General features: G+C 37.6%; 1 protein-coding gene across 1 annotated transcript; it reads left to right on the forward strand.

Moving 5' to 3' along the window:
• Positions 1-7,598: 7,598 nt before the first annotated feature.
• LOC106668381 (pro-resilin-like) lies at positions 7,599-12,469 on the forward strand. The gene is made up of 5 exons (XM_014397076.2): positions 7,599-7,816; positions 10,674-10,743; positions 10,805-11,539; positions 11,603-11,692; positions 11,778-12,469. Exons 1-5 carry the CDS (start codon positions 7,787-7,789, stop codon positions 12,401-12,403), a joined length of 1,551 nt encoding a protein of 516 aa, XP_014252562.1. The 5' UTR covers positions 7,599-7,786; the 3' UTR covers positions 12,404-12,469.
• Positions 12,470-14,060: the final 1,591 nt, after the last annotated feature.

The raw sequence follows: 14,060 nt of genomic DNA on the forward strand, positions 1-14,060 counted from the left end.
AGAGAGAGAGAGAGAGAGTGAGAGATTTGTACAAATATTAATATTATATTATGAATATAAAAATAGATGGATATAAAGATCTATAGATAGGTAGATAGAGATAAATAGAATAAACTTTCAAAGGTCTAGAGCAGCAATATTAAAACTTAATCATTTTATTAGTGAGAACGAAATAGACCTTATTTTTCTATAAGAACAACACATTGTTCATAATAATGAATAGATAAAAGATGAAAGCTTTGCTTGATGAAAGTATTTACAGTAAGAGTGAACCACTTAAAAGAGCTGCTATTATTTTAAAAAACAAACAATTAGATGTTACGCCACTCTCGAATTTTTTGATGATGACTCTGTTTATGTTGAAATACAATACAAAAGGAGGTTTTGAATTATATGCGGCTTCTTTATATTTTGACGGTAATGCGGACAACACTTCTTCAGTTCTTATTAGAAAGGGGGAAATCATCAATTATTATATCATTGTATTCTAATGCCAGATCTACTCTTTGGAATGTTAAATTAACACGGATGTTAGAAGATTTGCTGTTCTGTAATTTTTTCATTGGTGAAAAATAATAATCCGTCCTTGCCAACACTTAAAAATGGGTCAGAGTAACATAAACCTGACAGTCGTCAACTCTGACATGTTTTCTTATGTACACGATTGGTTTATGCCCAAAGAAGATAGCTGCTCGAATCATAATTGTATAATACGTGAAATCTTTTTCAAAATAGTGATCTCCTTTGATGTAACGACTCATACTCAGTGTACAACATTATTACAATTATTAAGCAGATTGGAATCGGTACGAAACATCCCTGAAAAAATGAAATTAAAAATCTATCTTTATTGGATCCCCTCGTGATTGTTTTTCGTTTTTCATTTCTCGAAATCTGTTTGGAACCCAATAGTTTTGGTTATTGACTATGGTCCAAATGTATGTCCTTTAGGTACGGCGGGGAGGTAGATGAAAAAAAAAAATGAATTAGGAGTTAACAGGTTATCCTCATTTTTTAAAGACGACGAGCTTCTTGTTAATGTTCTCGTTTTACCAAAAAAGTAAGGTGCGTTTACGAAACTCCAATAGTGACGGATGGAAGCACCGTTTGTTAAGACCTTAAGGCAGAAGTCAGATTGTACCACGTCCGATTTATTCGAGCGTGTGACCGTGTTTTTGGGCCAGGTGAAATTAAACGAGATCGTTTTGTTTCAAATATAAGGAGCGTGCCATTATAAAGGGCCATGTCGGGGGGCAGTTGATGCAATCCCGATTCAGGTTCAGATTAGGCTCATTTCGTGAGACTCTTTCCCTGGTTTGCACCATAATTTTTCTACATACATCACATCTCGAATCGTTTCTTTGCGCCCATTCGACGAAACCGGAGTGAAAACCTCTTGGGCAACCCTATTTCCGTCCGAGATCATGCTAACAATGATCATCAACAACAAAAAACAACACTTTCTTCACTCTCGTCAACAAATGAATAATTGACGTCGACCGCTAATTAATGACAATGGATTTTTCGTCTTTTATTAACGGATGAAAATCGTTAATGACAATATGCATATATTTATTTAATTTTGACAGCTTCATCTTCAAACGATTTACCTCTGACCCGGAGACAGGAAATATTCATTAGAAAGTGTAAGTGACGAAAGCTGAACAATATCATTTTAAATTTTCTCCACGGAAGGGTCTTTATAAAGTTACTAATTGAAAGTTAATATCGATCTCAAAATACTGATAGCAAACAACAAAAATTGCAAATTTTTTTTTTTACTGTAATGGTCGGTCCTCCTAAGGTAACAGGACGAGTTTTATGTCCACACTCTGATCATAATAGCTTTTATGTCCACAATCTGATCATAATAGCATGTCATAACTTATATTTAAAGGATTTTTATTTCCCTGGAATGTTTGAGAGAGTCGCAGGAAAATTTCGAGATCAGAGATGATGCCGATGAAAACACTGCTAGTTTGTAAGTTAGATAATGTTGAGATAAATAAAATACCGACTGAAAACGAACGTCGCATGTTACGTACAATGACAGAACTGCGTAATCGTCCCCTTTAATTTATCAATTCTTTTATAATAACTAATAATTGATATTTTATATGATCGAAAATCATGTAGTTTTAAGGATGTTAAGAATTTAATTTAAAGATGAACTGGTTTTTACAAGATTGCGTGTACACAATTAATAAATGTTGTTTATATTAATTCAAGTGGGCTTTGTTTTTGAGTTTGTACACATGTCGGTGTTCGACCGAGTGGATGTAAAGGACCATCGATTCATCTGGATGATGAAATCATCGATTTAAGAGTCTCTGTGGAAACAATTGCGCCGACATGTTACACATCGCTTTTGAAGAAGGGGCGCTCAAATTTGCAAGTCTTCTTGACGCTGCCGGAAAACCAGGTCCGACATTTGAATAAACAAGTAGAACCGAGTAGAGGGGAGTTATAGTTGACTCATTCGATATGAAATCATGAAGAGTTTGACAACTGCTACGACGAGAAGTCAGGATTTGCCCGCCACATCGTCTGTCGATGAAAAACCGTCCGGCTGTGACCAAAAGGCTGGTTCGTCTCCATCCAAATCCGCCGATGCCTTCTGTTTGCTTTGAAGGGAGGACGTTTCGAAATTATGCTCCTGACATCACTGCTTCGTGATGACGCTCCTTCAAACCACTCCGTCGTGCTCACACGACAACTTTTGTAACTGATCGTCCCTAACCCGGTTCTAATTGCGACATAAACTGCACTTTATCTTATTGTCTCTGTTTGGCGACGTCTTCCTCTAATTGCCCTGCTGATCCCATCCGTGGATACCATGAAGGGGCCAGCGAAAAATGTCGAATTCACCATTTAAAGCGTGATTCATTAGGAAAGAAATCGTGAGTTTGTTATAACAGAGGGAATAGACTTGTGAATTCGATTGAATAAACATGAAATCGTATTTTGTCCACCAGATGCAGGGGTATGACGTGAAAAATGATAGAAACAAAAGAACGGCTACCAACGATTTGTAAGATCACAAACTAACACGGCAACACGCGATTCAATTCTCTTTACATTTAATAGATAAAATCCAAAAATGTATGATTATTACATTTATGTATTGTTTAACACCACTCTTCTCAAGCAGATGATGTATAACAAACATTATGACATGAATAGTTTTATGAACGACTGTAAGCGAATGAGATAAGGAGAGGGAAATAAATTTAGATACAGATCAATAGATAGCTACACAGACAATTTGGACAAAATTTGATTGTGTTGTCATTCTACGAAAGGTACCTGGTGTTTTTTGCTTCATTGGGTGATCAGGTGGGGCAACCATTATGATTTTTGATTTACAATATATGTATAATTTAAAATAATAAAAAAAATCGTTTTTGTCACTCTGTAAGTAAGTAAGATAAGGAAAGGGAGGGAGGGAGAGAGAGATAGATAGATAGATAGATAGAGAGAGAGAGAGAGAGAGAGAGAGAGAGAGAGAGAGAGAGAGAGAGAGAGAGACAGACAGACGGAGAGAAATACAAATACAGAAAAGAGGGAGAGAGCGAAACACGAACCTACAGAAAAAAGAAATACAGAGAAAAAGACAGACAGAGAGAAATACAAATATAGAAAAGAGGGTGGGAGAGAGAGAGAGATAGAGAGAGAGAAATACAAACCTAAAGAAAAAAGAAATAGAGAAATAGAGAGAAAAATACAGACGGAGAGAAATACAAATACAGAAAAGAGGGAAAGAGCGAAACACGAACCTACAGAAAAAAGAAATACAGAGAAAAAGACAGACAGAGAGAAATACAAATATAGAAAAGAGGGTGGGAGAGAGAGAGAGAGAGAGAGAGAGAGAGAGAGAGAGAGAGAGAGAGAAATACAAACCTAAAGAAAAAAGAAATAGAGAGAAAAAGACAGACGGAGAGAAATACAAATACAGAAAAGAGGGAGAGAGAGAGTGAGAGAGAGGGGGGAGATTCAGAAGGATAAATTGAGATATAACAATAAAGTGCTTAGGCGAGTGAGGGAAGAAGAGGAAAATAGATTTTGGCACTGATCAATAGACAGATATACAGACAATTTTTTGGCAAATTTCTTCATTCTACAACAAAATTAGCTATTTTCTGGTTAACTGGTTGATTAGGCAGACAACCATTATGACAGTAATTCCTGGTGTGCAGTACATGTATAATTAAAAAAAGTTTAATTTTTTAATCTTTTTGGGAAATGGTTTTACTAACTGAGTTTTATAAATTACGATTTATGCGAGGTATTAACTAGTGGATCCTCGTTACGTATCATTCCACATAGTAGATAAAAGGTTGTTACAAAAAAAAAGTATTTTAATGGTGATGTGATCGGTGTCCTTGTTACCTTCTTTACCCTATAGAATTGGTCCTCACGCGCTTCCTTAAGGTAGTCCTGACCTTACAAAACGCGTTCTTTCAATAGAACTTTCCATAGGCAGAAAGGTTAATCAGGACTGTCAGAGTCATGTAAAGCATAATTATGAACTATGAATCATATAACGTAAGCCTGTTGGTACCGGTAAATAATTTTATCCTTCAGAAAGTTTCTTATTAACGCTTATTTCACATCTAAATCGTGGTTAAACGAGAATAATTGGTTCGTATTAAACGCTCATGATCGTCCATAATGCGAAAAACTGACGGTGGTCAGTAATGATATAATCAGTTATGACAACTAAGAATTTATTTTATTCGGAAAATTCTTCTATCAAATTTTTTGACGGACTAATAATTTTAATTACGCTCAACCCTTGGTTATTAAATTATTACTGATCAAAATTATTCGGCCAGTAATTTACGCATTTATGATTTCGTGTTTGCCCGGTTCATTGATACCCCTGCAGGTAAATCAACACTTTATAACCGAGCCTCATTAACTAATTTATTTTTAACCAGACTGTTGCAAAAGTGATTACATTTTAATGAAAATAGAAAACATTATTTTGCTCAGAAGATATCTGAAATAAGAATAATGAAGAAGTTACCAAAACCAACTTTATCAATCGACATTTTATCGCGATGTTCATTCTGTTTTGTAAAACCACCATTTTTTTTTTTTTTTGTTATTTGTTAACTATTATGATTTCATAATATTCTCCGATAATAAAACAATATGACATTTGTAGTGAGATGACAAAGTCATTTCTCCCAAAACATCTTACTGAACTCACATACACTTAAGTTAATGGACATGCATATAAGAAAATATAATTAAATAAATTCTCAAAATTATGCAATATAATCCAATTAACAAGAATGCGAAATCATGCTTTTCTAAAATTCTCAAAAAGGTACTAAAACAATTGGGAATGAAAGGAATTTTATAATATAGTTTTTATTATTATCGTATTTTAACTCGTTTCTCCGGTACGTATATTTAATTATTATTTAATTTAATTATTACTATTATGTTTATAACACAATAAATCATCACTACTTCCTCCTTGCTCTTATTCTTCGTTCCTCATTCCATATCCTCCTCTCTAAAAAATCCTTTACGTACCAGCTATAGTACATAATAGTGTTTTTTTATTAAATGCAATTATTCAGAAATCGTGAGAGGCGGTCTGGTGTGATGTAGGTTTCTGAAAAACATTTTCTTTATCGTGCCAACGTTTCGATCGTTATTGAGATCATCTTCAGAGCCTGGGATTTACAAGCGTTGTGCCACTCTCAACACGACAAGCAAGAATGGCACAATTTCACAGAAAACAAACACTTTGAGTGAGTAGAAATACTTTGAATGAATATATTTAAAAAATATATATATTTTGCATTGTATAAATTCACTTTTTTCCACATCCTACATGTATTTGTTAAATTTAAACAATGTTTGTAAATCCCAGGCCCTGAATCTCAATAAAGATTGAAACTGTGGCCCGATAAAGAAAATGTTTTTCTGAAGCCTACATCACACCAGACCGCGTCTCACGATTTCTGAATAATCTTCGACTAACGGTCACCAATCACCACACATTAAAACAATGTTTTCAAAATTGTTAAACTGAGGCTGGGACTTTATTCCGTCAGTCATTATCAAGAGGAATATATTATCTATTAATATCTATTTATCGATCTCTCGTCAGTTTCAATACACGTTTACAATCTCACAATTGTTACAACTCAATCTCAATTGTGAACTCTTCTCTCTCCCTCCTTCTCTCAAACTCTCTTTTTCTTTGATTTGTTTCACTCTGTCTGCCTGTTTCTGTTTCTCTCTCTCTCTCTCTTTCTCACTCTCTCTCTCCCCTCTCTCAAATTCTCTTTTTCTGTGGTTTATTTCACTCTATCTGCCTGTTTCTGTTCCTCTCTCTCTCTCTCTCTCTCTCTCTCTCTCTCTCTCTTTCTCACTCTCTCTCTCCCCTCTCTCAAATTCTCTTTTTCTGTGGTTTATTTCACTCTGTCTGCCTGTTCCTGTTTCTCTCTCTCTCCCCTCTCTCAAATTCTCTTTTTCTGTGGTTTATTTCACTCTGTCTGCCTGTTTCTGTTTCTCTCTCTCTCCCCTCTCTCAAATTCTCTTTTTCTGTGGTTTATTTCACTCTGTCTGCCTGTTCCTGTTTCTCTCTCTCTCCCCTCTCTCAAATTCTCTTTTTCTGTGGTTTATTTCACTCTGTCTGCCTGTTTCTGTTCCTCTCTCTCTCTCTCTCTCTCTCTCTCTCTCTTTCTCTTTCTCTTTCTCACTCTCTCTCTCCCCTCTCTCAAACTCTCTTTTTCTGTGGTTTATTTCACTCTGTCTGCCTGTTCCTGTTTCTCTCTCTCTCTCTCTCTCTCTCTCTCTCTCTCTCTCTCTCTCTCCCCTCTCTCAAACTCTCTTTTTCAGTGATTTGTTTCACCCTGTCTGCCTGTTTCTGTTTCTGGCTCTCTCTCTCACTCACACACACACCCACACAGACACAGACACAGACACACACACACACACACACACACACACACACACACACACACACACACACACACACACACACACACACCACCTCTCTATCTGTGTATATATCTATGTACATAAGATCTAGCTATCTCTCTCTCTCGCTCTTTCTCTTCGCTTGATCTATCTCTCTTATCATCCTTCAAGTATATGCATTAGTTATGTAAAATATATTATACATCTATCAAATCTTACCCTATAAATAAGCGATTAAAATGAACTCTACCTATTTATCTTTATTTGCACTAACAGTGATCTCACTCACACGCCCACTCACATCTCTCTCTCTCCCTCTCCCCTCTTACTCATTCTCTCACTCTATAACTAGATGCACTTTATCTTTCACCGATACCACAATTACCTGTAACACATTTTGCACAAACACAAAGAGGTATGTTAGAATTGTAATTAAAACAGCAATTGTTTTTTCAGCTAACTTTCGAAACAACGGATAAAAACATAAATATTATTGTGAATCGTTTTAGATTTTAAATCGGTGTCGTTTGGGAAAAGAGCTGAAAGGACGCGCGAATAGAGGTCCGGTGGGAAAACATAACATTTTGTTTGGGCAGACAGAGAATAGAGTGGGCGGGCCATTGTTGTTGGACAGGGTGTGGCGTATGCAGTGGACACTGACAGCAGACAGCAGGCAGCGGGCAGCAGGTGACTCTGCAGTCTCTTCTGCAGGGCGAAGACGTCGAGAATAAGGAAAAAGAAGGGTTGCGTCGCCCCTTTCCCTCTTATCCTTCAGGAGGGGGAGCTAAATTGGTTGTATAAAAGGAGCGACTCGGCCTCTTCTAGCCATCAGTTACCGACCATGGGAATAGGAAGAATCTCGAGGTTTTCGGTGAGTCGTTCATTTCTCAGAGCCGCAGAAACAGCTCGAATTAGGAAGACCTGGCTTTTCTTTCTCCAGTGGATATCCATTTCGTTTAACAAGTTTACAAAGTATTCTTAGCAATGGCAAAACGGACATAATCAGGATGATAAATTTGCAGAATTTTAATAATACACTATTGCAAACATTTCAGAGTAAAGTAAAATAAATTATAAATACACATATGTGTTATCTCCATTTGCCTTTTTGGCATGCTCTAAACTCCATTTAGGAACAGAAAATATTGTGATAAATGACATTTGCAACATCAAAAATTTTCAATCAAACAGCAATGAATTTATTGAATATAAAAATATTGAACGCTTATGGTTTTTTATATCGTTAAAAATTTCCCACAAAATAGCTTTATATTAAAATTTCTGGTTAAAAGATTAATTTTCTTTTTTTAATTAATAATTGAGATCCTACAGTACTGTCCCTTTAAGTGTAGGTCTTCTGTACTATCATCTATTTATTTTATCTATAAAATATTTTTCATACCTCTAATTGAACAAGGTTTATAATTTCTAGTTTTACCGATTATACTGCTTTTACACATTTTTAGGCATTCATTTATGCCAAAACCATCAGCTTTTTCTGCAAACAATTCTATTTCAACATATTAAATCTATTTTCAAAATTTCCAAAAAAATACACGCTGAAAATCTTTTCAAGCGCCGTTGTGCAATTCTTGACAGATTTTGACCAACTACATTTTGAGTGTGAACAATACCTGCATGCAGTACGGCTTTATAAAAAAAATTCGCTTATTTTTTTTAAATGCATTAATAACATTTTAAAATTTATAAATTATGATAAAATTTTGATAGATCGAATTAATTAAAGAATTTGAATTATTGTATGTAAAAAGTTTTATGTAAAAAAGATAAATGGAGATAGAGAGCGAGTGAGAGGGAATGCAATTTTATAGTCACCCCCAGTATTAGAAATAATAAAGACAAATATTACGTTAGTAACAAGTTTAGGAAAGTCAAAGCGTCTTTAATAAAAGCTCGCTCATAAAAAAAATTTAAATCTTCAAATCTTCTAACATTTTTCTGAGTTGAACCTATCTAAGCGTCTATAATAAAAGCTCACTCATAAAAAAAATTTAAATCTTAAAATGTTCTAACATTTTTCTGAGTTGAACCTATCAACCTCACATTATTTTTCACTGCCAAGTTGGCTAGATACAGAGGTGGATGTATTAGTCTGGATGTATATTATACTGCGCCCTTTAAGAGTTGTATAGTTGTTGCTTGCAACACAACGGTGAGGCCTAGTCCATCAAGTAACTTGATTAGTAGGCACGGTTTCAATGGTTGAATCTCTTGTACATTGGATAAAGTGTACGTCCCTAAACACTTCCTCTTGAGGGCAAGAGTAACACCACAGCTTGTAGGTGTGTTGGTGTTTCTTCCGTTTGTTTGCAGAATCTGTACTTGCCGCGTTGGGTTACGACAATCTTCTTCGGACGACCATTTAGTTTGCAGTGTCCTGCTAAGAATCCTGCTAGGATTCGCTGTTTTTTCCTGATTCCTTTAATGCATTCTGTTAGCGCTTTCCATTCAAAGTTTGTTGGAGGTTCTTGGATTGTTTGTGACCAATGGGTGATTTTTCATCATTTTCTTTTTATCCTTCAGTCTGAGGTGCTCGATGATGGTGTGGATGCCTATACCACAGAAGAATTATGTAGGACTATAAAACATTATCGTTTATGTGGTTTGGGTGATTTTTTTTTATTGCACTTTTCCATTATTTTTTATAAAACGATTCGATTAAATGGATGGTTATCCTTTGTATATTTTCGACGTTCTTTACCTACAGACATGATAATTTTAATGACGTCCTAATGTTACGAGTGCGCGTTAAAAATCAATTTATAATTATTTATTATATCGTTTTTCAAAGAACACTACCAATTTTCCTTAGGATGGTACTTTCAAATTGAATCCTTTGTACAAAGAGAAAAAAATTATGTCGACGTTGCTGTAGTATCGCCAAATACAGTCTATAAATCTTTTTTTAATTATAAATTCTATATAAATATATTAATTATTTAAACCAAATAATAATTGGCGTAAAAGGGAAAAGCGATAACAATTGTTTCAGAGTTAAAAGGCAAGTCTCGTTCGGAGCGTGACGAGATGTGAATGCGGCCCATTTTAATATGTCGGGCACAATCTGCTCTGTCGACATCGACAACATCCGAAACAAACATCGTAATTTTTTTCTCCCTCTGTGCTTTCTTTCTTGTATGTGCGTTGGGGTTTCAAAACTAAAAACGTCGTCATCTTGAAATAACGAGTTTCGAAATGGGTTTTCCTCCGGCACCGCTGAAAACTGAGATGGTCCGAATTTACATTTAAAGAGCACCCAAGGATCTCCTAGCGCTCCTTGGATCGAAGCTCTCGTCAAATTTTGTTCAATTTTTTTAAATTTTTCAATAGAAAAGATGTTAAGTACTGCCGGTTTACTAATTGCTAATTATCTTATCCGTTAATCGTGTCTTACGAAAATAAATCCTACTTTCGCTTCTTAGTCGGTCTAAGAAAAACACCCACAAAACTTACTTCAAATTGCTTAGCGGGTAAGGGTTAAAAAAAAGAAAAAGAGTTTATTTATTTACAGGGTACATAATACACAAAACAAGTTATATATTGAGTCAGACTTACTGCTTATGTGCATTCCGACTAATAATTGTAGATTAGCGCTCACCATAGTTATATGTTATGTAACTAAAGTCTGAGATTTTGTCCGATTTAAAAAAATAAAAGAAATCTGTAAGGGTTCAGATCTCTGTACTGTGAAATAAAATTTGTTCCAGGCTTTCGCCGTACTTGTTCTCTGTATAGTCCAAACTACAGGGTTAACAAGAATTAAACGAGCTAGGCTAGGTAAGGCCCGTCGACGGACGATATCAATGTATAGAATCTTATTTTAAATTGTTGATTACAGAAGGTTTAGAACGTGGATATTTACCCCCCTCGAGTGGAGGAAATGCTCAGTCTGGTCAGGGTTTCAGACCGCCCCAAGGTCCTAGTGGAGGCAGCCCCTCGGGTTCGTACGGAGCTCCACAGGGTGGACAAGGCGGCTTTGGAGGTGGTGCTCCTTCCGGTTCCTATGGCGCACCACATGGTGGGCAAGGGGGCTTTGGCGGAGGTGCTCCACAAGGTGGACAAGGAGGCGCTCCTTCGGGTTCTTTCGGTGCGCCCCAGGGAGGACCCGGCGGTCACGGAGGATTCGGAGCAACTGCCCCTTCCAGTTCGTACGGCGCACCCCAAGGTGGTCAAGGAAGCTTTGGAGGTGCTCCTTCGAACGCCTATGGTGCACCACAAGGCGGTCAGGGAGGGCACGGAAGCCAAGGAGGATTTGGTGGTAGTGCACCTTCCAGCTCCTACGGCGCGCCACACGGTCACCAAGCAGGTGGAGCACCGTCCGGCTCTTATGGAGCTCCTCAAGGAGGCCACGGAGGGTCACAAGGGGGTGGCTTTGGGGGTAGCGCCCCTTCTGGTTCTTATGGTGCTCCGCAAGGCCCGTCGAGGGGCGTTGGCGGTTCCGGGGGAAGACCGACCAATAACTACCTGCCACCGACTCAGGGAAGCGGAGGAAGACCATCTTCTTCGTACGGTGCACCCAATGCCGGCCCTGGAGGTAGACCTTCGTTCGGAAATGGAAGAGGAAGCTCAGGAGGTAATATTACTCTATTCAATTTAAACAATTGAAATGCAGTACGTCGAAAATGAAATTTTGCAGGTGGAAGTCCTTCACCTTCTTATGGGGCACCTCAGGGCGGATTAAGTGGAGGAGCCAGACCTTCATCTTCATACGGTGCACCACAAAGAGGTAAGATTTAGACGGTTTAGATCGTACATATTTTTTACTGTTGCATGGATATATTTGTTTTATCTCCAAATTTAACCGCTTTCAGGACCTGGAGGAAATGCTAATGGACGCCCATCATCTTCATATGGAGCACCGAACCAAGGACAACCTGGACCAAGCAGAGGTCCTGGAGGTTCTCAAGGTGGATACCCAGGTGGTGCTCCAGGAGCACAAGGCGGATACCCTGGAGGGTCTCCAGGCGGATACCCTGGTGGGTCTCCAGGCGGATACCCTGGTGGGTCTCCAGGCGGATACCCTGGTGGATCTCCAGGCGGACAAGGTGGATACCCAGGTGGTGCTCCAGGAACACAAGGTGGATACCCTGGTGGCTCTCCAGGTGGACAAGGTGGATACCCAGGCGGACAAGGTGGGTACCCAAGTGGTGTTCCAGGAGGACAAGGAGGACACGGAGGATATCCTAAAGGTCCTTCTGGTGGTCAGAGTGGCTTTCCTGGAAGTTCTCCTGGCGGACCAGGTGGATATCCAAGTGGCGGGCACAGTGGTGGCAGACCGGGAGGACAATCTGGTGGCTACCCATCAGGTGGGCCTGGTGGATTTGGACCATCCGGAAGCCAAGGTGGTTTCCCATCGGGTGGATCTAGCGGATATCCTTCAGGAGGATCGGGAGGTTTTGGACAAAAAACAAATCCTGACGGAAGTTACGTTTATTGAATTGTGCCATTGGAAAACTGAAAATGTGTATTAAATTGGTTATTATTAAACAAAAAAATACTAAAATTTGTTTGTCTTATTTCTCTTTGCAACCTTTATGAAATAAAACTGTTTTCTCAAAGCTGATTAAATGAGAGATGTGGCTCTTTCTTTCTGTTCTAAACTATTTTCGACCAGTACATCCCATTCAGCAGTTTGAATCAATGATGTTTAACCACCATCAACGGCCACCTTGATGTGATTATACACACTTCACTGAGATGATCTCCGGTTCGGTCATCATACTTGTCGAAACCAGTTATGGCGTACTTGCAAAAGCTTTTCCTCAAAACTAAAATTATCATACTTAAAATTGTAACAAAGATGGATTCATTAAATAACAACTTTTTTTTTTACTTCTTTTATTTGTATCTACAACTGTACATGTATTATATACAACCAGCAGATTGGATTTCAGATAATGTGTTTGGCATTATGGGCGTAATAGAGAAAGCTACCCATTGGCAGCCGCTCTGGATTAATGAAATGATATTAATCATTTAAGAGGTGAATGGGAATATTCTTTTCAGACGTTTACGTGGTAATTGTGGGGAATGGAGTAATCGTATTTGTGTGTTGGTATATTTTGTAATTTACTATGAAAACGTCTGTAATATGTTTTGATGGATGAAAAAACTGTTGGGATTTGAAGATCTATATACGTAGGTAGTAGCATCTCTTTTGGTCATGTGCTACCATGAGACCTCATCTTACCCCTCATTCACATTAAAGGATTATTATTAAGACTTATCGTCACATTTTCTCAGTGTGTTATCGTTTTGTCTCAATTTCTGGGAAGGCAATTCAAATCGCTTTTATATACATTTGCATAGTTTAACTACAGAAGAAGAGGAAGTGCATGATCAATACAGGAAAAAATACTACCATTCGTCTTTTATACATAGTACATGACAATAAATAATCATACATTTTTAGTGAGCGGTCACATTTACATGGATTGCGATAGTAGCCACGCCATTTTAGCGATTCATTCAATTTTTGTTGTTCGACTTAAGTAGATCTACAAAAGTTGAAGGCAACTTGAATCATTTTTTCACGTTTCAATAAAAACTGATCAACTTTTGATTTGCAAACCAATTATGTTCTTTCTTATACACGGTTCTTTTTTCGGTTGTTGCCGCGGTCAAATTTTGGGGACTTAACGTAGAGAAAAATTACAATGGAACAAGTACATTTCCGTCTCGTTGCTCAAAGTCGAAAAAAATATACATCGTAAGAAGCTTCACTAACAGAAAGTGGGAGCAGACCCTGTAATCGGCATGCTATTTTACAGGTCATCCATCAGAGCAGTTATCGACTTCGACTCAATGTTCTATGCTGATACATCAAAAAACCCAGCTGAAGCGGATGGATATATTCTGTAATAAATGCGCGAGAAGGATTTTGGGGTGCCTCCCGAGCATTCTTATCACCTCATTGTTAGCAGAAGGAGACGAATGTCCGTTTAAATTTCGAAGAGAAAAACTAGCATTAGGTAGACCAATAAAACTCTGTGCTTTTGACAGCCAATCTTTCCGAAAATTGTGTCATCTAATTCAACAGTCCTCAGGATTTTTCTAAAATTTGTATACTGACGGATATTTTTAGAACTGTCACC

This window comes from Cimex lectularius, unplaced genomic scaffold, assembly GCF_000648675.2.
Source record: "Cimex lectularius strain Harlan isolate CLEC.00 unplaced genomic scaffold, Clec_2.1 scaffold11, whole genome shotgun sequence".
NCBI classification, from domain to species: domain Eukaryota; kingdom Metazoa; phylum Arthropoda; class Insecta; order Hemiptera; family Cimicidae; genus Cimex; species Cimex lectularius.

Bases quoted from the DNA above. Each gene is read 5' to 3' on its own strand.
- LOC106668381 (XM_014397076.2), top strand. From the start codon at position 7,787: ATGGGAATAGGAAGAATCTCGAGGTTTTCG. The intron at 10,744-10,804 runs GTAAGGCCCGTC...TGTTGATTACAG, and splicing joins AATTAAACGAGCTAGGCTAG to AAGGTTTAGAACGTGGATAT. The intron at 11,693-11,777 runs GTAAGATTTAGA...AACCGCTTTCAG, and splicing joins ATACGGTGCACCACAAAGAG to GACCTGGAGGAAATGCTAAT.